At 41.0% G+C, this 26,900-nt stretch overlaps 1 protein-coding gene across 1 annotated transcript in view; it reads right to left on the bottom strand.

Moving 5' to 3' along the window:
- The window catches only part of LNP1 (leukemia NUP98 fusion partner 1), a 64,990-nt gene extending 43,473 nt beyond the window's left edge, over positions 1-21,517 (bottom strand). The window contains exon 1 of the mRNA XM_089682875.1: positions 21,162-21,517. Coding sequence (XP_089539001.1) covers positions 21,162-21,320 — 159 coding nt within the window. The 5' untranslated portion in view covers positions 21,321-21,517. The remainder of the gene's footprint in view (positions 1-21,161) is intronic.
- Between the last annotated feature and the right edge of the window lie 5,383 nt (positions 21,518-26,900).

The following is a 26,900-nucleotide window of genomic DNA, read 5'->3' as shown; positions in this document are numbered from 1 at the left end:
TGGCCTTTTTACACAATGCGGAGGATTAACCCCTTAGGTTCCACAGTGAGTATACCAAGCATGCTTTACTGCATGTGCAGACTTATTTTACTGCTGTGGGTATAGTAACACTTTAAGAGAAGTATTAATTGTACTGTACATACACTTCAAATATGGAAGCTGTGCTTCAATGTAAAATGATTCTCTGCCAGATAAAGCTGTGTTTTACCTATACTGCACTGAAGATAGGCCTCGTTCCTTTAGCTTTCTGTGTTAATTCACTAACCAATAAATACAACTCAATTAAAAGATTTATAATAATCCTTCACATTTATAATAATCCTTCCCATTGCAGATCTTTTATTGTCTAGCTGGCTTGTTGTCATCAATGCACGTTATGAAAAAAAATAGTGTTTCCATTATTAGTGTAATGTGTCGTTGGACTTTCCTTGGAGGACCTTTCTGTGCCCCCAGTAGCATACAGTATACCATTACTAGAAAAAAAGTCCAATACAATGAAACTGCTTTACATAACTCTGACATCTGGCAACATCTGGCTTTCATTGTTAGAAATGGAATGTGACTCATAAAACCAATTCTTACATCCACCTGCACAATGTCTGTGGATTTCTATCTCTAAATGACAATGGTTTGAGGCCTAAATATAAAGGATTAGGATGATCTCTGGTGTGTAGGGTTCTGACACGGAAAACTTTTTGGTATGAAGCTCTTGGTGGCCAGACCAAACTGAAATACTGTATCTCCACTACATTTGCTTTGTTGTAAAGCACTTTTAACTCTAAGGCCTATTTTACATGGATAGTCAGGGGGCAGTAAAAGCACATGCCTGAGCCACAGTTTTTCTGCCCTTCAACAGTCCACCGCAAGTCCACAGTACAGCTAAAAGGGGCTGTTCGCATGCTACGGCTGTGATGCTTTGACAATAATAACATGGCATGTCGAGTTGACAGGCAGCACTGCCTGTCAACTACTAAAGGGAACGGGGTCCTGCCGTAATTGTGAGCCAAAAGCTTGGCTCACGTTTGCAGTGCATTAGTACTCTTGTAAATTACCCCTTGGCATAAAAAACAACCATTCAGGAGGTAGCAGGATCACATCATCAATGCCCATCAGGACCAGGGGTGGACTGACAACTCATGGGGCCCCCGGGCAATAGGGGATCATGGGGCCCGTGTCCTTGCCCAAACTCAAAAAAGCCTATGAAAAAGGTACCAGGGGCATCTCATGGGGCCCCCTACTGGCCCCGGGCCCTCTGGCAGTGCCCGAGTTTCCAAATGGTCAGTCCGCCCCTGATCAGGACTCTGAAAAGTGACTGTGGATCACTTTTCAGAGAATGGGCTAATGTGAACCGTAACACTTACCATAAACTCATTTAATAAAACTATGCGAGGGAATCACATATCTGCAAAGAAGCCTGAATACTTACCTCTCTAGCTGTTCCTGTCCCTCAATGCTGCTGATATAGAGAAGTGGTCCCCTGAATTTGTCTGGAAAACTGAGACTTACAAGTGTGCTGATTTTCAGCAGTTTAGGGGAAGGGAGGGGCCACATGAAATGAGCAGACCTATCGGCTAAATACATTCCAGGAACATCAAAATAAATAGTCTCGTAGCTTGTTTCTTTAGACTCTAAGTATACAGTGAGGAACAGAAGTATTTGAATTCACATTGTAGGTGCATTCCCACTCTGAGAGACAGAATTTAAAAAAAAAATCAGGAAATCACATTGTATGATTTTTAAAGAATGTATTTGTCTTGCACTGCTGAACATAAGTATTTGCACACCTGAGAAAATCAGTGTTAATATTTGGTACAGAAGCCTTTGTTTGTAATTACAGAGCTCAAATGTTTCCTGTAGTTCTTGACCAGGTTTGCACACACTACAACAGGGATTTTGGCCCACTTCTCCACACAGATCTCCTCTAGATCTGTCAGGTTTCGGGGCTGTCGCTGAGTTTCAGCTCCCTCCAAAGATGTTCTATTGGATTTAGGTCTGGAGACTGGCTAGGCCACTCCAGAACCTTGATATGCTTCTCACGGAGCCACTCCTTGGTTATCCTGGCTGTGTGCCTTGGGTCGTTGTCATGTTGGAAGACCCAGCCACGACCCATCTTCAATGCTCTGACTGAGGGAAGGAGGTTGTTGCTCAAAATCTCACAATAAATGGCCCCATTCATCCTCTCCTTAAAACAGTGCAGTCGTCCTGTCCCCTTCACAGAAAAGCACCCCAAAAGCATGATGTTACCACCCCCATGCTTCACAGTAGGGATGGTGTTCTTGGGATGCAACTAATCCTTCTTTTTCCTCCAAACACGATGAGTGAAGTTTAGACCAAAAAGTTCTACTTTGGTCTCATCTGACCACAAGACTTTCTCCCATGCCTCCTCTGGATCATCCAGATGGTCATTGGCAAACTTCAGACGGGCCTGGACATGTGATGACTTAGGCAGGGGAACCTTCCGTGCAATGCATGATTTGTAACCATGACAGCGTAGTGTTCTACCGACAGTGACCTTTGAAACTGTGGTCCCAGCTCTCTTCATGTCATTTACCAGCTCCTCCCTTGTAGTTATGGGCTGATTCCTCACCTTTCTTATCATCCGTGATACCCCACGAGGTGAGATCTTGCATGGGGCCCCAGTCCGAGGGAGACTGACAGTCGTCTTTAGCCTCTTCCATTTTCTAACAATTGCTCCAACAGTTGATCTATTTTCACCAAGCTGCTTGGCAATAGCCCTTTTCAGCCTTGTGGAGGTCCACAATTTTTTGTCTGGTGTCTTTTGACAGCTCTTTGGTCTTGCCCATGGTAGAAGTTGGCGTCTGACTGACTGTGGGGTGGACAGGTGTCTTTAAAGGGCTCAGACAGGTGCTACTAAGTTAGATTAGTGAGTGGAGTAGAGATGGACTTTTTAAAGGCACAGTAACAGGTCTTTGAGAGCCAGAATTCTTGCTGTTTCTTAGGTGTTCAAATACTTATGTTCAGCAGTGCAAGACAAATAAATTCTTTAAAAATCATACAATGTGATTTCCTGGATTTGTTTTTTAAATTCTGTCTCTCAGAGTGGGAATGCACCTACAATGTGAATTTCAGACCCCTCCATGATTTCTAAGTAGGAGAACTTGCAAAATCGCAGGGTGTTCAAATACTTCTTTTACTCACTGTAATAGCCTGTCCCCTTCCAACATGTAGCAGATAAGAACCTTTGTTCTCTGGGATGAAGCAGTGGTCACCCTGCAGAGGTCCAACACACCCCCTGCTATGTCACACTTAGGCTTCATTCACATTTGAGCATCTCCAAAGTAGTGTGATTTATAGTGCGACTTTGGGGCGCGACTTGTGGCGTGACTTTGATCCAACTTTACATTCGCTGGATTTAAGTCGCATCAAAAGTTGTACCAAAGTAGTGCAGAACTACTTTCAAGTCGCTGCAACTTGAAGTCGCACAGATTTGAATGGTACTCATTGGGAAACGTGGGGTGCGACTTGGACCTCGAAGTTGCATGGTAAGTCGCACAAATGTGAATGGACTCTGCCAGCTTCACAATCAGCAAAACATGTGCTCTCTATGGTACAGAAAGCTCTAGCTCTGACTCAGCAGGAGATATACTAGACCTTTGCAGAGAGAACACTACTTCCACACATAGAGGAAACATGCATGCTGGGAGGGGAGCCATATGAAAGCAATTCACCATGGGTCATTTTTCAGAGGGGTGGAAAAAAAGTTTGAATGAGCCTTTAGGCCAGGTTCACACTATAACAGACAGCTCCCTGCAGTTATCCTTTCCCGGCTGCAGTAGGGGGCAGTGTGGAGCGATTCAGCTCATCACACAGCTCACTTTTTTTGTTGTTTTCTACAAAGCTTATTTGAAGGATACTGTCATGTTTCACATGACTGTCATATGCCTTTAAGTGTTCTTTGTATTTTGTCTCTGCTCCTCCCTTTCCCCTGGTTTAGTTCATGCAGTATAGCTAGCCCACCCCTTTTCCCAGTAAGGCATTTCAGCTTCTAGCCTCATGTCATGAAGCAGATCACACTATGATCTTTTGACCTATTCAATGTTCATTGTTGTAAGATTCTCTCAGTTTATGGAATAAACTTCACAAGATCTACAAAGTGTCATCTGATCGAGTCACTGCCTGTGTTATTCAACTAAGATTGGAGTTATCGCTATCTCATCACAACTGTAAGTTACAGAGATCACACTTTCAATGCTTAGATTGGAGAGACAGAACAGATACAATACATACACGTCATTCGTGGTGCTGTACAGCAGTTCAATGCACTGTTGTGCTGTACAGTGCCATGCAATTCTGTACGGTGTGCTGTGATAAAATGGAGCTTGCCTAGGCTGCATTGCAATGTGAATGGGACAAATAGGAAACAATTGTTTTCTGTGTGTCCTTGTGGTGACAGACATTTTACCATACAGTACAACATCTATCACACAAACTGTGAGAATTAGCACAAAAATCTTTCTTCTGATGCACTTGGAATATACTGAATTTGGCTGATTTAAACTGAAAGTTCAGTTGGACATCAGAACACCAGAGAGATGGTAACCCTAGGTTCACACTTGTGCGGATTTCAGTGCACTTTTGAATTTGCAGAAACGCACTACAGTCCATGTAACATGATTTCCTATAGATCTAGTTCACATCAGTACGTTTTCAGTCAGAGCGTTTTATTGGAAAGGATCAGGGACTTTTTTTTATCGCAGCAGATTGCGTTTTGTATGTAATAGACTTCAATGGACCTGCACCAAAAACATAAGTGTTGCGTTTTTGACGTGTTTTGCTTTTTTTTTTTTTTTATTTTGCAAATAGAAAAGTATAAAGGGTCTGTTAATGTAGTGTGACTTTGATGCAACTTTACATTCTCTGGCACTCAAGTAGCATCAGCCTGGGTTCACACTGATGCGGTGCAGTACATCACATGTGATTTACACAGGAACTGCACCGCATTCCTGTGCAAAGTACATGCAATTCCTGTGCAAATTACATGCAATTTCTGTGCAAACTACATTCAATTCCTGTGCAAATCACATTCAATTTCTGTGCAAATCACATGCTATTCCTGTGCAAATCACATTTAATTTTGTATGGCTCAATTTGCACCGCATCCGCACCAAAATAGTGCAGAACCCATTTTTTGTCCACCCCAGAATCAGATCGAATTCTGCACATCGCACTGCATTTTGCAAATCAAATTCGGGGTGTTGTTAACTTAAAATACACACCCGCAGCGGTTCACATGAATGGGGTGCAATTATGATGCGGTGCGGAAATCACACAGAAACCGGTGCAAATTCCGCACTGCATCAGTGTGAACCCAGGCTCAAAGTTGCATCAAAGTTGTGCAGGAACCTTTATGTGACCAAAGTCACATGTTAGGGTTAGGGTTAAGCGCAATGGTTAAAAGCTAGGGTTAATGTTAAGGGCTATGGTTAGGAGATAGGGTTAAGGTTAAATGTTAGGGTTAGAGTTAGTGGTAATTGTTAGGGTTGAAATGCTAACCCTAATGATTACCACTAACCCTAACCCTAATGATTACTAGTAACCTCAACCGTAATGATTACCACTAACCTTAACCCTAATGATTACCACTAACCCCAACCCTAATGATTACCACTAACCCTAACTCTAATGATTACCACTAACCTCAACCCTAATGATTACCACTAACCTCAACCCTAATGATTACCACTAACCCCAACCCTAATGATTACCACTAACCTCAACCCTAATGATTACCACTAACCTCAACCCTTATGATTACCAGTAACCCTAACCCTAATGATTACCACTAGCCCTAACCCTAATGATTACCAGTAACCTCAACCCTAATGATTACCACTAACCCTAACCCTAATGATTACCACTAACCCTAACCCTAATGATTACCACTAACCCTAACCCTAATGATTACCACTAGCCCTAACCCTAATGATTACCACTAACCTCAACCCTTATGATTACCACTAACCCTAACCCTAATGATTACCACTAACCCTAACCCTAATGATTACCACTAACCCTAACCCTAATGATTACCACTAGCCCTAACCCTAATGATTACCACTAACCTCAACCCTAATGATTACCACTAACCCCAACCCTAATGATTACCACTAACCCCAACCCTAATGATTACCACTAACCCTAACCCTAATGATTACTAGTAACCTCAACCCTAATGATTTACCCCTAACCCTAATGATTACCAGTAACCTCAACCCTAATGATTACCACTAACCCTAACCCTAACGATTACCACTAACCTCAACCCTAATGATTACCACTAACCCTAACCCTAATGATTACCACTAACCCTAACCCTAATGATTACTAGTAACCTCAACCCTAATGATTTACCACTAACCCTAACCCTAATGATTACCAGTAACCTCAACCCTAATGATTACCACTAACCCTAACCCTAATGATTACCACTAACCTCAACCCTAATGATTTCCAGTAACCCCAACCCTAATAATTACCACTAACCCCAACCCTAATGATTACCACTAACCCTAATGATTACCACTAACCCTAATGATTACCACTAACCTCAACCCTAATGTTTACCACTAACCCTAACCCTAATGATTACCAGTAACCTCAACCCTAATGATTACCACTAACCCCAACCCTAATGATTACCACTAACCCCAACCCTAATGATTACCACTAACCCTAACCCTAATGATTACCATTAACCCCAACCCTAATGATTACCACTAACCTCAACCCTAATGATAAACACTAACCTCAACCCTAATGATTACCACTAACCCCAACCCTAATGATTACCACTAACCCCAACCCTAATGATTACCACTAACCCTAACCCTAATGATTACCATTAACCCCAACCCTAATGATTACCACTAACCTCAACCCTAATGATAAACACTAACCTCAACCCTAATGATTACCACTAACCCTAGCCCTAATGATTACCACTAACCCCAACCCTAATGATTACCACTAACCCTAACCCTAATGATTACCACTAACCTCAACCCTTATGATTACCAGTAACCCTAACCCTAATGATTACCACTAACCTCAACCCAAATGATTACCACTAACCCTAACCTTAATGATTACCAGTAACCCCAACCCTAATGATTACCACTAACCCTAGCCTTTATCCCTAATCCTAGCATGCGACTTTGGTCACATAAAGGTTCCTACATGCCTTTGAGGCAATTTTGATGTTACTTGAGTGCCAGAGAGTGTAAAGTTGTATCAAAGTTGATTCAAAGTCACACTACATGTACAGAACTGTCATACTTTTGTATTAGCAAGAACCCCCCCCCTCAAGATGCGGCAAAAGCATGTGTTCAGAAATGCAAAATGCGCTGCAAAACAACTGGAAAAACGCATCATCTGCAATCTGTAAAGATGTGAACCTAACCTAAGAGATGATCTCTCCAAACAGAGGGGAAAGTTCCTTTTAGACATTTGTCACTATAACAGGTTTCCCCTTACCTCCTTTGCCTGAGGCAACTCAAAAAAGTTGGATTTCTCATTACCTTCTGTACTGGAGGCAGTGGTCACCTGGATGAATCACCCCAGCTGGCACAACGACAGCAAAAGAAATATCTTTAACCATTTCCCATCCGCCCTATAGCAGAAATACTGTTACAGGATGGCACGGGTGCGCAAAATCACGTATATATATGTGATTTCGCATTTTCAGGTAGGGGGCACACCGCCATTCGTGGCCGCGGCGGTCAATCACTGGGTCCCGGCCAGTGATTACTCACCAGCGCCTGGTGATTTCCGAGGAACTCAGACGGGGAGGAGAACTGTTTTGTTCTGCTCCCTGTTAGCTCAGGCAGACTGCACAGCACAGCCATCCAAAGCAGTGTGCTTACAGTGAAGCACACAGACACCACCCCCTATGTAAAACACTCCCAGAACAGTTAACCCTTTGATCGCCCCTCATGTTATCCCCTTACTGCTCAATGCCATTACAGTAGTACAGTGTCAGTGCTTACTGATCACTGTATTGGTGTCACTGGGGATGTCAGTGACACCAAGTCAGTTCCCCCAGTGTCAGAATGTCCGCCGCAGTCCCATTATAAGTCACTGATCACCGCCATTACTAGTAAAATGTAAAAAAAAATAAAAATTCTGGTATCTATACCGCGATTTGTAAACGCTATAACTTTCATGTAAACGACTTAATTTACACGTATTGGGAATTTTTGTTAAGCAAAGACATGTAGCAAAATACATTTTGGTGTAAATTTATGACGAAATTTGATTTTTTAAAATTTTTTTACTGTACATCTTTAATAGCGAAAAGTCAAAAATATTGTTTTTCTTCTCATAATTGTCGTTTTTTTTTTTGTTATAGTGCAAAAAAATAAAAACCGCACAGGTAATAAATTACCACCAAAAGAAAGCTCTATTGCTCTATTTGTAGGGAAAAAGGACATAAACTTCATTTGGGTGCAGCATTGCATGACCGCACAATTGTCAGTTAAAGTAGCGCAGTGCCATAACACAAAAAATGGCCTTGTCAGGAAGGAGGGGCAAATCCTCAGGAGGGCAAGTGGGTAAAGGATAAGTTCACCTTTAGTAACTGTCAGGAAAGGCTTGCTCATAGTGCAGATAAAGTTTCCCGGGGCAAAAGAATGCGCATGCGCAGACCAGCAACTGGCCAGGCAAATGTGCATAAGAATGAGCACAGGCGCACACTTGCATGCGCACTCTCGCATATGGGTGCACACCTGTTACCAACACTGGCGCCAAACGGCCTATTTAAACAGGACTACTGCACTGGCTAATTGCTGTTTGGTCTGCAGCTTCTGTGTGTGTTTATCCTGAATCCAGTGCCTGACCTCTGATCTCGACCTGGCTTGCTCCTGACTCAGCTTGTCTGCTACCTGCCCTGACCTTGGCTTGTTCCTTGGATTCTGCCTCTGCTTATTGTCTCTGCCTGATCTGCCTCCACTGTTGCTGACATTGGCCTGTGACCTGACTCTCCTGCCTGCTGTTTATGCCCCATCTGCCTGATGTGCAGAGGAAGGCCTCTTGTACAGCTCCAGCTCAGGAGTCACCGATAGTGGAACAGTAATCATGAGAGTGCGGTGAGGTATGAGTGTCATGATCAGTCCAGTAGTCTGCGTAGGTAGTAGCTGTCACTTCACTGAAAGGATGCCAGGAACAGAGCAGCAGGTGGAAGACAGATGTCTCAGCAGGGCAGGATGGCAGCAGGTAGAGGGCACAGCAGGCAGGCTGATAGCAGATGGCTGGCAGCAGGCGGATGTCACAGCAGGCAGGCTGGTAGTAGACAGGCTGACAGCAGATACATCTGCCTTCCACCAGCTGCCCTGTTCCTGGCATCCTTTCAGTGAAGTGACAGCTACTACCTACGCAGACTACTGGACTGATCATGACACTCATACCTCACCACACTCTCATGATTACTGTTCCACTATCGGTGACTCCCTAGCTGGAGCTGTACAAGAGGCCTTCCTCTGCACATCAGGCTCATTACCAGGTATGTGACAGTAACATGTATGGGTAACATGTTACAAAAGCAGCAGCCCTGATCCCCCATTGTGAGAGTGAATGGGGGATCCCCACCCGCTGTCACAATTTAAAAACAATGCGGCTGTGAGGGCTCTGCCCACACAGCTGCATCATACATTCGCAGAGTTCTGTGAATGAATGAACTACAAGTCCTGTCTGCCAGCGTGGCGGATGGCTTGTAGTTCTCAATGAACTGCGAGGGCACTGGTGAGCGTTCTCTTTAATCATTTATTCTCCCTGCACTTTAGTAACTGTCTGCCTGTATGGAAGTCATGGGCAGAGAGCTGTACTGAGAGTCTGCAAGAGCCTGACATCTGATTGCGGGTGCAATGCTTCATTGTAAAAAAAAAAATAGATGCACATTTCTTTTTACCCGCAAAATGTGTATTTTCTACTTTTTTTAAAAAGGTGAACTTAGGCTTGAGGGCTAGTGCAAACCACAAAAACGTCCTCCAGATCCATTCCGGATGTGTTTCTCTATGCGCATTTATGATGCATTTCGGTGCGTTTTTTTACACGTTTCCAGATAAATTCCAGATGCTTTTTTTCTTCTTTGTTTCAGTTTTATTTTCACTGTACTGGTGTCCAGTTTGGTTTCTGATGCGTTTTTGATGCATGTAGGTGTGTTTCGGTGCATTTTTGATGTGTTTTACCACTTACAGTACAGCTCTGTGCAGGAAAAATGCAGCGTGTTCTACTTTTTTTGGTGCCAGAACACACTGAAACTGCTAGCACAGGTGCCATTAAAAATCATGTAAGCTACTTTCTATGCATTTTGGAACTGAAACTGCTAGCACTGGAGAGCATGTGGTGTGAATTGGTCCTGAAGGCATCATGCACACAGATGCTTAGCAGATGTAAAATACCCCGCTGCCTTGTGGCACCCAGGGAGCTGCATGTGCCACGTATAGCCGCTAATACACGGAAATGTGGCCATGCTCAGGTAAACTCAGATGGCTTCTGCATCGGCAATAACATCCATTTTGCATAGTAATGACATTAATCCACCCAAAATATATGTGTAATAATTGTAAATCAATTAAACTGTCTAAATCTGGCTGTATACTTTCATTTATGGACCCTCTGTAAAAATATGGAACAGTTGAAAGAACGGACTGAGTTCTCTCCGGTGTTTTTAAGTGGAACACCACAAGATTTAAAGATTATCCTCTTTACAGATGACACTGAACTGCAGACTGATAAAAATGCAGAACGGAATTTTTGTACAGAAGGATTTAAAACTCTGGGAACATGGCATTCTGTCATAATATCTCAGCTACAGTATATTAAAGCCTAATAGCAGTGACACAGAGAAAGCCTTCCAAAGGAAGATTAGAGAAGTGGCAGTTGATGACACTGTCACATTACAGGAATGTCACAAATGCACATTTTGGACCGGGCACTCATGACGGTATCATGACCACTAAGCTCATAAATTGCTCACGTTCAAGTTAAGCTGTCATGAATTTGAATAATCATGTTGAAATCCTGGAATTAATTTTGTTCTTCTAAGACAAATGACAACATTTACATCATATGATGGATCTAGTTTCTCAGACCTCCCACCACAACTATAGTATTGGGAAGTAATGGGATTGATTGCTGAGATACAGAAACACCAATATGCTACTACAGAAGAGGGAAAGGGGGATATTTTATCTTTTTCTTCATTATTGTTCTTTTTTCTACTATATCTCGGATACATTTTGCCCCTTTGCCTGTAATACATCTTACCCTCAAAAATGTTACTCTGGTCTGTAAACTATGTGAGTACACTTTGGTATAGCACTGTGACTTTGGTTAACTGTCACTAAGCATTAACACACTTGACAGTTACTTTAACAATGCACTGTGTATGGGGGGGATTTTGGAAAGTGGAGGTGTGTAAAGAAAACCCAGAGAACCCAGCAGGAAATTTGCAACCCACGAACATTGTGCTGGTTTCAGAACTGGTCACGCATCCTGTGATTCTGTTTGCACAATCGTGGAACGTGTATCGTGTGGAAAAAAGCACTGCAATAGTGGCAAAACTGTCCGCGTTTTCAGGTGCCCTTGAAATGAATGGCACTTGAACACGCAAATGCGTGTTTTCACTTTTTTACAGCGTGTTTTTAATATTTCAAGTAGAATCACGGGTAATTCCGCCCACGATTTGAAGTGCCTAAGAGTGAATGGAGCTTTAGACTTTCCAGGTTTAAAAAATGCCACATAATATCATTATGAAAATTTATGCTATGGGAATGAGATCTACAACAACCCCTAAATCAATCACACTGGGAGAAAATATGGGCCAGCCCCAAATTCTAGCTCTAGAAACATGGCAGCAGTGGAGATTAATTATAAATTATTATTCAGATGGTATATGGTCCTCAACAGACTGGAACATGCTTCAGCTGCCTCCTCTGCCATACCTCACCTGCTTTCGAGGTTGCACAGATCCTGGTACTTTTCATCACATTCAGTGGTCATGCCCAACAGCAAGTACATTAACTCCCAGATGCCCCTTTTCACTCCTCCCTAACTTTATATCAACCTGAAACCTTACTAAATCACAAACCAGTAGGACTTTCTAACTCACAATTCAACCTTATGCCCCACATACCGACTACCACTAAGCAAGTTATAGCTAAGGCTTGGTTATCACCAAGTATCCCCTTCTTGGAAGTGAAGTCAAGAGTATCTGGGACCCTGATAAACAAAAAGTTGAGAGTTTGCTGGCAAAACACCATGCCCAAGTTCCATAGAGTCTGAGACCCTTGGGTCACAAAATTCCTCCTGAGACATTTTGACCACAGACTGTTGGAGTTATGATAATTCCAATACTTAATGTAGTACCATCAATGACCCGAGAGCCTCCTTTGCCAAAATCCCCTTTGCCCCTTCCCTCTTGCTGATCTCATTGCTCTCCATTCTTTCTATTTCTTATTGAAAATCGAATTCCCCGTATAACACTACAATCTGCTCTTTCAGATCTGTTGTTGATATATGCACTGAATACTTCAGACATACAGCCAACTCTGTTGGCACTTTCTGTTCACGTTTATTGCATATTCTGTACAAATTATACCCCCATTGTGATTGAGATAAGTGCCTTATTGTCTGTCAAGCTATACTATTATATACTGTTTCTTATGAACATTTAGTAAAAATTATTGAACAAGAAATGTTATTCAAGCACAGCAGTACTATTAATTCATTGTATCATGTTAAGAGTAGACGGTAATGCGTGTGACATCTGTTCATCAGACATCATTAGAAATCACTACTTTGGGGATGCAAATGCCTCATATTGGCTCCAAACAGAAAAATGGATAACTTATTTCTATTATAAGTCTGTTGGTCAAGTCTAGATTTTCTACATAATCTTCAGTTACCAATATATAGGGACTAACTGCTATACCAAACAATTATACTCCAAATATCTAGTTTTGATAGATACCCTCTTCCACTTTGGCCCCCCTTTTAATTGCCAGCAGCCTTCTGGGACACATTACAGGTCCCAGGAGTCTGTAGTACCATTCACAAAGCACAGCATATCTCATGCCTTTGCAGTGGGAAGCCAGCTGTGAAGCCACAAAGAAATACATCCACAGTAAACATGTAGGCACCAGGGACCTGAAGGGTGAGAGAAGGAGAAGAAGCGCCTCTAAGTGCAGCATACCACTTTATTAAGGTTGAAAGGTAGAAACACTCACATGGTTGAGGTTAATATAAGCATTAAAAAACCGTAGTAGGTTGTAACATCGGTCAGATGGGTGTACAGGGTGAAGAGCTGTCATCAGAATGGAGCTCTTCACCCTGTACACCCATCTGACCGATGTTACAGCCTACTATGGTTTTTTAATGCTTATATTAACCTCAACCATGTGAATGTTTCTACCTTTCAACCTTAATAAAGTGGTATGCTGCACTTAGAGGCGCTTCTTCTCCTTCTCTCACCCTACAGAGTCTGCTACAGTACTTTTTGGAAGCAATGCCCTTAGTGCCATACGGGCCAACCCAAGTTCATCCACAACACCACCAGCACCCCACATCAGGATAGCCCAGGACTTTGTACAGTTTTTGCGCTGATCATCCCTTTCATCTCTTCTGACCAGGGACCTGAAGACTGGGGAAGAACCGGCCTGGGTGAGGACAGTGCTGGATCCATGGACAGGTAAGTGTTCTATCAAAAATCAGCAGCTACTAGTCAAAAACGCACCAAATTTGGTTAGGGACACTCCGACATAAGGCAAAATTTCTAAACATATTTCCACTTTCTGTGCTGCATCGGTATTGGGACCTGTTGGCTGTGGAGAGAGGCAAGATCGGCTGAAGACCACCGGACTGAGCTAGAGGCAGAGCGATTCTTTGCTGTGTCCAACTCTTGCACTGAGGCCTACCGTTTGTGCCAAACCAAGTCTAGCTGATTGCTGCCACTGGTACACAGAGTCCCATCGAGTTTCACAGTTGCATTGCAGAATCCACCACTTGTTAGATTGCTGCATATAGCCACCATCTTAAAGGGGGCTCCCCATCTGAGAAAGGAAGCTTGGTTCTAGAAGTATAGAGAAGTTGATGAGTGGTCTATTGACCCTTTAATGATCCCTTATATTGACTTTGTGACTAATCGCCTGGAGAACTTTTACTGTCCTTTATTTTAACTGACCTCCCCCATCTGCTTACTGCTGAATGCTGATAGTACTGCTGGCCAGCATATATATACATATATATACATTTAAATATATCCATCAACATGTCTAAGAGTGTTAACCCTCATCTGGCCACTCCCGTGCTCCAAGGAAGCCATTGTTTTGCAGAATTGACTCACAGTTTGACGTATTCTCTTTTTTGCAGGGCTATCCCCCCTCCTTCCAAGAAGTGCGCCAACATCTTCAAGAGCCAAGGAGTGCATTGTTTTGCAGAATTGATTCACTGTTTGACTTACTCCCTTTTTGCAGGGATATCCCCTTTCATTCCAACAAACGCGCCAACATCTTCAAGAGCCCCAGTGTAGCTGGCAGAAGACTAACCCTGTACATAACTCAACAGCTATGGAACACAGTTTTCAGCATATTTATATTTCTCTGTTTCAAGAAGGCCTAGGCTCTTGAACCATATCAAGTAAAGCCTTATTATAGTGTATTCTTCAAAGAAATCCTCACTATACTCTGGCAGACCATTATTTGACAAAATACTTTGTTACTTTACCACAGGTTTTCGAGTTTTATTTCAGAGTGACCCTAAGGTATAAACAAAAATTATGCATCTCTATCTATTGATGTGTATACCTGAGGTGTCAGTCGGGCTGAGGTCTTTGCCAAGGTCAAGATAAGAACAGAGATACCAACATAACCAGCGGCTCCTGCGAAGGTAGCGCTACGCATCCCAATCTAAAAAAAAATTGAAAGCTGCAGTAGCAACTCTCATAACTTAATTTCAGTGGGCTTCCTTTTGAATCACCTGTGAATTAATTTCTTTTCATTTACAGTTACTGGGAACCTTAACCATTTCAGGATTTTAAATGTAGAAGCTATGTCCTAATAAACAAAGTTTTTAGTACACATCTCTTACATCCAGCTGCCCACTGCAAGTCTGCCAGTGTCATTAAATACTGTGTTGTTTTTTCTTTGTATTTACAATTTCATTCACATGTAGGCCTTTTTAACTCTTAGGTAACCCTAATCATTATTAACTAACCTCTTCCTCCCCTTTTCCCTTCAACTAATGTTTTTCCGATTTTTTTTTTCTTTTTTTAACCTTTTTTTGTAGTTTTAATTTCTTCTTTTAACAAGAAAATGAACAAAAAAAACTTTTTATTTGCAAATTTCTTTCCATACTTTGTACCAGAAATTATATTTTAGTGTTTAAAACATAAAAAACAAAAATTTTCATTGCTTCCATAGAAAATAAAATATTTTTTCAAAACAATATTGCCAAAGTTATTGGCAAATAAACAGGTCCATATGGAAAACGTAAAAACTGCTCTGGTCCATGATAGGTATACAGGAACGAAAGTGGAAGTAGTAAAATATATTGATCCACCAACCCTGCTAATAATGGTAGAATTGGGCACTAATCAGGATCTACTGAACCACCAAAGACCTCAGTGGACATCTTTGGGAGTGTCCTTGGGTGAATGTCAGTTTAACACCCTAAATACGTACCTATTTTTATGGAATTGAGTCTCACCAAATGTGGCTCCTCAGAGGTAGACAAAAAGGTAGACAAAAAGTGGTTCTATATCAGACAGAGGCATTGATTTGCTGCTAAGGCAGATGCAGTCCTTTTTTTTACTTTAAATCTATTTTATGCTCCATATGTCATCCCTCTGAAATACCACACTGAATTTGAACTTCATGAAGCCTTCTGACTTTTTAAAAGTCAAAGTACAGGCAATGGGCAGGTGTAAAGAACGTAAAGAGAACCTATGCTGAAATTCTAGTATAAAACTAGAAACAGATAAAAAGCAATGGAATGTCTGCAAAAAGTACTGCTTCAAGCTTCATCAGTGTTGAGAACATGTATGAAGGCCTAGGTACATGGTCATCTTTGTTGAAAGAAAGGAGCAGGCTTTATTTTGGATAATCCTCTACTTTAGTTATCAGGTAGCCAAGAGCCTAGGTGTTTTGTTATGTAACCAGCATTGGAGGTGAGACTGAAGCAGTATTTTCTTCAGGAAAGGTAAGTATTTTGCTTTTCTGTTACTCTTTATTTATTAAATGAAGTTTTGAAGTTAAAGTGTCCTTAAACCCACATCATAAAAAAAACATCAATAAATGCTGCATTACATGTTGTTCATGCTCACTCATTCATGACGGGACTTGTTGTCTGTATGCTGCAAAAAACCGAGTTGATCCTGCTGTTTTCTGTCTCCCCCTCCTGTCCATATCCCCAATGCTGTTTGGGATTTTGCAGAGATGTGTTGGCAGCCAGTGCACATGCTCACTTTTCAGTGTATTTCTACCCTGAGCATTTCCTCCCTATCACATCTGAGCAGCCCATGTGACTATAGAGTCACACATATGGGTGTTTACACAGTGAAATATGATAGCCCATTCCCTCTCTACTCCTCCATGCCCACTATCCAGCTAAACAAAATGGGAGTGGGATATTACATCTTGACTGATTGCGGCTTCACCTCCCTGTTCTAAAGCACAGGCTGGAGGTGCTTAACACAGCCTGTGACTGGCAAAAATCAATGTAATTACCAAAAATAATAAAAGTTTGATTTCAATTATATATCTGAAGAACGATTTAAACAGTTTATTGATATTAATTATTTATTTATGTATCCCAAAGGCTGTTTCTTTTTATTTTAAACATGTGACAGACAGCAAAGGACTAGAAGCTCCTCCTGCCACTGTTTCCCTGCAGACAGGCTGGGACAGAGCTGAGTCATGTGACAGCTGTACATTGATCAGGAAAAAGGTACTTCGATTTTTTTTTAATTAAATAATTACAGTGCCCTAATTCGCGTACAGAAAGAGAAGGGACACTGTAAATTAAACAGTGTGTGTTTTGTATCACTTTAATTGTCCATGTATTTGTTTTATAAAGTTCATGGGTAATTCAGTACATAGGTAAAGAAAACCAGGATTTCCAAAATACACCAATCTCCTTACCACTGCTACACTGGTGTGGTAAGAAATATGTTACAAATTCACCCAGTTGTTATAATTAGAAACATGGTGTTACATAAAACATTACTTTTATTTCTATATCAGACATTAAAACAATGTTGTTCCTCTGACAAAGTCAACTGTACCAAGTAGTAGCCATCATTAAACATGTTCTTCATTTAACAAAACCAAAGATATATACAAATTATGGATTCATGCAGAAAGACCAAAGCACAAGATGAGAAAAGTAAAGGTTTCTGAATATCTGTACAAATGGCATAAGCGCACATATAACTATACGTATATGACACCACAAAATAATATTATAATATGTTAGGGAATGATATGTGGAAGCCTGGTCATTTTTGTTAAATTAGTCAAACCTTCAGAAAGTTCCTTATACAAAAATAATACATACTTCCAAGCATTCTGGCCATTAGTTGTCTTACCTATCAAGCAAAAAAAGATGATACAGTGGGGCAAAAAAAAAAGTATTTAGTCAGCCACCAATTGTGCAACTTCTCCCACTTAAAAAGATGAGAGAGGCCTGTAATTGGCATCATAGGTAGACCTCAACTATGAGAGACAAAATGAGAAAAAAAATCCAGACAATCACATTGGCTGATTTGGAAAGAATTTATTTGCAAATTATGGTGGAAAATAAGTATTTGGTCAATATCAAAAGTTCATCTCAATACTTTGTTATATATCCTTTGTTGGCAATGACAGAGGTCAAACGTTTCCTGTACGTTTTCACAAGGTTGGCACACACTGTTGCTGGTATGTTGGCCCATTCCTCCATGCAGATCTCCTCTAGAGCAGTGATGTTTTGGGGCTGCCGCTGGGCAACACGGACTTTCAACTCCCTCCAAATGTTTTCTATGGAGTTGAGATCTGAAGACTGGCTAGGCCACTCAAGGACCTTGAAATGCTTCTTACGAAACCACTCCTTCATTGCCCAGGCGGTATGTTTGGGATCATTGTCATGTTGGAAGACCCAGCTACGTTTCATCTTCAATGCCCTTGCTGATGGAAGGAGGTTTGCACTCAAAATCTCACGATACATGGCTCCATTCATTCTGTCCTGTACATGGATCAGTCGTCCTGGTCCCTTTGCGGAGAAACCGCCCCAAAGCATGATGTTGCCACCCCCATGCTTCACAGTAGGTATGGTGTTCTTTGGATGCAACTCAGCATTCTCTCTCCTCCAAACACGACGAGTTGTGTTTCTACCAAACAGTTCTATTTTGGTTTCATCTGACCATATGACATTCTCCCAATCCTCTTCTGGATCATCCAAATGCTCTCTAGCAAACTTCAGACGGGCCGGACATGTACTGGCTTAAGCAGGGGGACACGTCTGGCACTGCAGGATCTGAGTCCCTGGCAGCGTAGTGTGTTACTGATGGTAGCCTTTGTTACGTTGGTCCCAGCTCTCTGCAGGTCATTCACTAGGTTCCCCCGTGTGGTCCTGGGATTTTTTCTCACCGTTCTTGTGATCATTTTAACCCCACGGGGTGAGATCTTGCGTGGAGCCCCAGATCGAGGGAGATTATCAGTGGTCTTGTATGTCTTCCATTTTCTAATTATTGCTCCCACAGTTGATTTGTTCACACCAAGCTGCTTGCCTATTGCAGATTCAGTCTTCCCAGCCTAGTGCAGGTCTACTATTTTGTTTCTGGTGTCCTTTCGACAGCTCTTTGGTCTTCACCATAATGGAGTTTGGAGTGTGACTGTTTGAGGTTGTGGACAGGTGTCTTTTATACTGATAACAAGTTCAAACAGGTGCCATTGATACAGGTAATGAGTGCAGGACAGAGGAGCCTCTTAAAGAAGAAGGTACAGGTCTGTGAGAGCCAGAAATCTTGCTTGTTTGTAGGTGACCAAATACTTATTTTCCACCATAATTTGCAAATAAATTCTTTCCAAATCAGCCAATGTGATTGTCTGGATTTTATTTATCATTTTGTCTCTCATAGTTGAGGTCTACCTATGATGCCAATTACAGGCCTCTCTCATCTTTTTAAGTGGGATAATTGCACAATTGGTGGCTGACTAAGTACTTTTTTGCCCCACTGTATATTGGGGTTGATTTACTAAAATTGGAGAGTGCAAAATCTGGTGCAGCTCTGCAAAGAAACCAATCAGCTTCCGGGTTTTATTGTCAAAGCTTAATTGAACAAGCTGAAGTTAGAAACTGATTGGCTACCATGCACAGCTGCACCAGATTTTGCACTCTCCAGTTTTAGTAAATCAACCCCATTGCCTTAACCAGGAATAAATACTGTCGGTAGGTCATATTTTTTGTACAAATTAAGAAATTGAGTTTTAGGTAAATGCAAAGGTACAGAAGGCAAATAAAGGTTGTCAAAGTGACAATTTTTCTGGCTAACTAAAAATATTTAAAGCTTCAGGGCTCTGTTTCTTGGAGTAATATAACATTTTATCTGTCATAACACTTGAAGAATAATTTTTAAGGCCTGTATTTTTATTTTTTTTAAGTCACTAAAAAGTATCACTTTGACAACATTTTTTTTTTGTTACTTCCGTACCTTTGCACTTACCTACAATTTCTTGATTTCTAAAAAAACTACAGACAAGTAGGCTACATTTTCAGTAAAGACTAAAAGAATAGCTAAAGCTATAGAAAAAAAGCTAAAGGTGCCACTTTACGTCAATCGAGATCATTTGTAGAAAGTGACAGCTAGTATGGGTCACTGTTTACATTATTAAGGAGATGGAGGAAGAGCATAAGAAAAAGCTCAATAAATAAAATCCCCCCAAAAAATCTCACACAAAGCTGATCATTATGATGTTTCTTTCAAATATGTCGGCTTGTAATCTTATTTCATGTAATTTGGACATATTGTGATGTCAATTACTGGAGGAACCACATAGATGAAGCATTATATACAGTATATATAGCCATAAAGGTGAATTAATTGCTGTGGCTGACTTAATTCAAGTGTCACTGCCCTTTTTAGTCTCTCATTCACACCACAATGCGTGCATTAATGCTTACATGTTGCTGTGCATTGTGGTTTTTTTTAACACACTGTAATATGTTGAAGTGTGTTTTACATGCGTTGCGTTTGGGGACTTTTTGTCTTGATTTGTCTTGCAATGCATTGTGTTTATGTGCATTTGTGCATGTTTACCTGCATATGAGTGAGTTGCATTGTTCTGTCCTGAAAAAAAGTAGTGCACGCTGTACTTCTTTTCAGTGCTGGGCAAACGCAATGCAACACAACACGCTGGTATGCACTCCATTCACAGGAAAACATTATTTTTGGCTGCCATACATTGGGAATGCATTCACAAACACATCCCAGCCCATCTGTGTGAATGAGCACTATGTTCAAAGTACAGTATATATCTTTTTTAGGCTTATTGTCACCGATAACTGATGCTTATTGACACTTTGCTAACAATTGGATGCACCTAAAACCCATCATGCATCACCTATGCAGGAATGAGGAAAGATACCTACAACAACTGATTTTGCCATAAAAAATCAATTAGGTTTGTGGAGTAATAAGGCTGAGGTGATCAATTAACACTCAGGGATACAAGCCCTATGGGTTCTAACAGGCATGTTTAATAAGGCACTGCAAAAGTAAAGTCAGTGCAGAAACCTACTGCAGTCACTGATAGTTCACCTTTTATCAGTTTAGACAAATCAAGGAAATTAAAATTATTTTGAAGGCTTGTTATGGGTTACGATACATATCAAGTAGCCCAAGATCATTTTTTTTCAATATAAAAAGAATTTTTACTACAAATAAAATATTAAATGCATCAGTTTGCAAATCATTTTTCAATGATGACAAATGGTCCTTGCTAAATCAGGGAAAATCATTGTGAGAACAATTTTAGTGATGTAACCTATAACAACCAGATATTGATCATTGTTCATTCAACTGAAAGATCATTTTTTCATTGGTTGATATAGATAGCTACGCTTCACCAGCGTCTTTTTAAAGAAGTTTTGGTATGATATTGGCTACCTACCGGACATGGGAGAGAAGCCCTCCTTTCCGAAAGAGGTCGCGACTGGCGCTTCCTGTGGTTCCTGACATCTTTGTCGTTGTCTTCAATTCCGTTATGTCCCCAAAAGCTGCTCATCCACTTTGCAAAGAGGATGTCATCATCGTCTTCCTCGTATTCCATGTACAAAAGGCCCAAGTCAGGTAAAGTCCCAACAAGCGCAGGTAATGACTAGTAGGACAAGTTGCTGCTCACCCAAGTGCAGGTCTGCTAGCAAGTGAAAGGGTTAGATCATTTCAAACCAGCCCCCTCTTAAGCTGACTTTAAGGAGGGGGGGAAAAAAAGCAACAAAGCAGCAGTTGTAGCCACGGTCTTTATATAAGCCAATCCCTTGTAATCTATTTATCAGAGGAGCACGGATAGGTCTTCTAATCTTTCCATTACATTGAATCCAAAGTCACACAGCCTAAAGGGTGCTAACTGCTACAGCATTGTCCAGCGTCCCTGCTGCCCACTGCCTCTAACTGTCGATAGCTGTCAGGTCTGGCAGGCGAGAACATGCCTGCAAGCTACACTATTTGCTAGGATTTCAATGAAGCAGCAGCTATGAAAATTGGAATGGACGTATTGACAATTTCCAGAGACTGGCAGAGTTGTTGTGGAGGTTTAACAGGCACAGATGAATTCCCAACCCCTGTGACAGCTATTACTAGAGCACCAAATAAAAACTGCATAGGAACTGTGCAGAACAAAGACACAAAAGTCTCTTTCCCAATTCAAATAACTTTCAGAGTTTCAAGCAAATGCAAATATCTCCTTTCTGTCCACTCACCTAACTGCTGAAATAAAAACAAATGTCATTTTACTTGTGCCATGTGGAATGATGTATGTGAACTTTTATAGCAGTTTATTTCCTTTAATACAAATCAGATCAAACAAGTAAAATGTGCAAATATAACCTTAACTTACTTCTTTAGTACAGCTGTTTTTTGCAAGTTATACTTGGACAATCTACTTAAAAAAAATAACACTTTAAAAAGTATTCAAGTGGCGCATAATCAATATTCTGTGCAAAAAAAAACAGTAAAGTGTATAGAACTGAATAAAAACATTCCACAAAAAAATGTATATATATAATTAAAAGTAATTGTGAATTGTCAAAAAAAAGTCCAAATAATATCAATACGTCCGTCCAAAAGAAGATCACCACGTGAAGAAATCTTTGTGCAAAACAAGTGAATAAATATATATGTGTGTGTGTGTGTGTGTGTGTAGTGCCCCCCTCTCAGGTGTGCACTCACCAGCAAGTGTTGCCTCCCACTCTCATGGTTGACAAAGTAGGCTTTAACAGACGATCTTCAAGAGATAAATCAGACCACTATAGTATTTCAATCTCCTTCTCTCTTAGATCTGGACATGGGATTCCTCAACCACTATCCGACAGCTTTATGACTATCTATTAGCTAAAACTTGACCCCCTCTGTGTGAGTGTTGTATCCCCCCTCCCCCCCTCACTTTTGATGTATCTTATCTGTAGCCCTTTTTTTTTTTTTTTTTTTTTTTTTTTTTTCTCTCAATCCATTCTAACATTCTGCTTAAACTTTGTGATTTTTAATAGTACTGCTTAGACCTTGAAGAAGGGGACATACCCCGAAAGCTTGTCCTCAAAATTGTATGTTAGTGCAAATAAAAAAAGTATCACGGACAGTACTCAATTGCTTCTCTCTTAGAAAAACCAGAATCCTAAGACAGGTACTCTTGAACTGCAGTATTCAAAGTTAGAAAGTAAAGATCAAGAACTCCTTTCTGCTCCTAATACTCCATACTCAAATGACAAAGAAAACCCCTTCCCATTTCATGCTGTCAGCAATGGCACCACATGGAAAAGAAATATCACAAAGCCTTTTGTTATTCTGAAAAAAGAGATGCATGCGTGTCTCTGTTCATGTGGAAATCTACTTTATATTCTATTTTCTGATTGCATTTTCTACAGACATCTCCACATACAAAATGATATTATAAAGGTATTTCCAGCTTCTGTTTAGATGTGCATGCTCTCTAGGTCAGCTCAAAATGAACTAACAGAGATGAGTAAGGCTCATGTACACCTAAAGGAGGGGTGCTGGAGATAAAATTAGCTAGTTTTGTAAAATACTATCATCCAAGGTGTACTTAGTGAGTAAAAGTACCTACAGTCATATTATGAGCATCTCCACATTGGGTTGTTTTTCATGTATGTTTTTCATGTATGTCCTAACTTTAAGAACAGGGTTAGAGCTCTAGTGGAGCTGCATAAATGAAGCCATGAAATGAATACAGGAAACACAGTCTATGTCAGCCTTTCTCAACCAGGGTGCCTTGACGTTTCTTCAGGGGTGCCTTGGCAAAATGTCTAAAAATTGCCAAAAAATGGTATACAAGCCAGTGGGTGGAATAAGCCTGCCTTTTCGTTACACAAAGCCACAGGTTTTCATTGTGCACTATTACGTCCTTCTAGCCACCAGCATCCTGACAACCAATGACATCATCAGTTGATAAGGAGGATGTCAGTTACCTGCACAGCATCCTAGTTTGACCCTCCCCCTGCCCCTCTCCATCACTGCTGGGGTCACATTAGCTCAGTGATGGAGAAAAACTGAGGGAGAAGAGAAACATTGGAATACTAGTCAGTACCAGTGTGCAAAAGTGTATTTGCTTTGGAAGAATAAATCACCTCTAATGTTGGGTGTCCTATGTGTGCTTGGATGTTGCTGAGTTACATCAACCTATTAGAATTGTTTCTAACATTTTAGAATGGGGTGCCCTTTTAAAATTATGGACAGTCTGGAGGCACCCTATTTTAGAATGGTGTGCCTCAAGACTGTCCATAATTTTAAAGGGTGCCATGGGACTGTCCATCATTTTAAAGGGTGCCTTGTCCAAAAAAAGGTTGAGAAACGCTGGTCTGTGTATTCAGGGACTTCTTGGCATGAGTCAAATGCACCTCATTTACAAATATATTTGACCATATTTGACCATAGTCTGTATTACTACCAAGCATTATCATTTTAAATGCACAACACATATAGGCAGTCAGCTCAGTAACACAGAGCCTGTTAAAAGTACAGGTTCAATGTCACTGAGCAAAGTGCCACTGCACCTGAGACACAGGCGGGTGCAGTGACTGTTGGCACTGTGCTCAGAGATGGTGAACCTACACCATTTAACATGTTCTTCATGTTACTAAAGAGGCTAGACTGTTGCCTCTGTCTGTATGACAGGTGTAGTGGGTGGGCAGGCATATCAGTAACACTGAACCTGTGATTTTACCAAGCCCAGCATTACTGAACTGCATGATATGGACACTGTAGCCTCAGTGTTGCACTCCACCATGCCTCCATGAGTGCCGTCTGAGGCAGCTGCCTTAATTGGCCTCATGGGTGGCATGGTCCTGAGGCTGATTATAGTAGATTGGGTGGACTTGTTAATTCTAGCTTACATGTTATAGGATCTGTCTATTTAAAAGTGATATTAATGTTAGAAGTGGAGACTTATTTGCTGAGTCACTTCCTGTTTTTTTCTTTTTGTCTGAGTATTCCATCTTCAGATCTCCATGGCATGTTTCCACTCTCTGTTCTCACCCATCTTTAAATGTTAGGTGTCCCTTTTCATCTTGGAGTGTAAGGTGTTACTGCTCACCTTGAATTTTTGGGTACTACTGCCACCTTGGATTGTTGGGTGCTACTGCCCAATTTAGTTTTTAGGTGTTACTGTCCTTGTTGAATTGTTAGGCGTTACTACCCAGCTTGGATTGTTGGGTGTTTCTACCCACCTTGGATTGTTTGCATTACTAACCACCTTGGAGTGTTGGGTGTTTCTATTCATTTTAGATTGCTGAGTACTACTACCAACTTTGGATTTTAGGTGTTACTGCCTACAGTATATTGTTGGGTGATACTGCCAAATTGGATTGTTGGATGCTACTGCCCAACTTGGCTTTTAGATGTTACTGTCCATGTTGGATTGTTAGGTGTTATTGCCAACCTTGGATTGTTGGGTACCACTGCCAACTTTGGATTCTTAGGTGTTACCGTCTACATTAGATAGTTGAGTGCTACTGCCAAATTGGAGTTTTTAGTGTTCTCATGTTTGGGGCTTTCCACTGCTCCTGTTGCATTCTCCATAACATACAGCAAGATAAATACAGAAGCAGATTTCCCTGACAGGTGAGACATGGCTTCTAACAACTAATTGATATTCACCAGATTTCCTGATGGTGGAGATGGGATTCGCTGTTTGCTAATGCCAGGTTGCGGTCCTCAGAATCACCCTACCAGGAGGTGAGCAGGCCAGGGTTTGGATCATGCACAAGCATTGTGAAGGAACAAGTCATAGGTCGGTAACGAATAGTAATGAAGATGCTGACAGCAGCAGAACTGTAAGGACCAAGATATTGGCCCAAGAAGAGTACAATAATCTGGCAAACAGGAAGTGCAAAAGAATGGCTTAAATAGGAAGTCCATGGAAGTTCAAAGCCATTGTTTCTCATTTTTAGGGACTCTTTAATGACTGGCACAGTACAACTGGGTTGGCTTAAGGCCAATGTGGTGCCAATATTTAAAAAGGGGTCAAAATCTTTACAAAGTAATTATAGACCTGTTAGTTTAACTTCTGTAGTTGGGAAGATACTGGAGAGTTTGATGAAATACCACATAGATGGGTTCTTGCTGGAAAAAATATTTTAAGCAACAGATAGCATGGATTCATGAAAGACAGAAGTTGTCAAACAAATCTGGTTTCTTTTTATGAGGAGGTGAGCAAAACCTTGGACAGAGGTGTAGCGGTGGACGTGGTATACTTGGGTTTTGCAAAAGTGTTTGGCACAGTTCCCCACACACAGCTAATGTGTAAGGTGACGTCTACAGGCTTGGAAAAATCCGTATGTAAATGGATAGAAAACTGGCTAAAAGATCGTATTCAGAGAGTAGTGGCTAATGCTTCATACTCTGAATGCTCTAGGGTTGTCAGTGGTGTACCCCAAGGTTCAGTGCTGGGACCCCTACTTTTTAATACATTTATAAACAATATAGGGTCTGGGATTAAAATTACCATTTCAGTGTTTGCAGATGACACCGAGCTGTGCAGTGGAATAACGTCCTTACAGGATGTCTTCAATTTACAACCCGACCTCAATGCACTGTTTAATTGGGAAACAATGTTGTAAAATAAGGTTTAATGTTGATAAATGTAAGGTTCCACACTTGGGGGCTAAGAATATGCATGCATCATACATACTGGGGGGGGGTACAACTGGGGGAATCAATGGTGGAGAAGGATCTGGGGGTTCCGGTAGATCACAAGCTTAACCGTTTCAATACCGTGCAATTTTACACCTTCCTGCCCAGGCCATTTTTCAGGTTTCAGCGCTCTCACACTTTGAATGACAATTGCGCGATCATACAACATTGTACCCAAACTAAAATTTTATCATTTTCTTCACACAACTAGAGCTTTCTTTTGGTGGTATTTAATCACCGCTGGGGTTTTTATTTTTTGCTAAATTAACAAAAAAAGACCAAAAATTTTGAAAAAAAAACACATTTTTCTTTGTTTCTGTTATAAAAGTTTACAAATAAATAATTGTTCTTCATAAATTTAGGCCGAGATGTGTTCTGCTACATGTCTTTGGTGAAAATAACCCAAATTAGGATGTATTTTTTAGTTTGTAGGAAAGTTATAGAGTTCACAAACTATGGTATAGATCTGAATATTGATCAATCCTGA

The sequence above is a fragment of the Staurois parvus genome, unplaced genomic scaffold (assembly GCF_062004578.1).
Source record: "Staurois parvus isolate SC_StPar_1 unplaced genomic scaffold, SC_StPar_1.0 ptg000299l, whole genome shotgun sequence".
Taxonomy (NCBI): domain Eukaryota; kingdom Metazoa; phylum Chordata; class Amphibia; order Anura; family Ranidae; genus Staurois; species Staurois parvus.
This window is presented reverse-complemented; position numbering and strand designations above follow the sequence as displayed.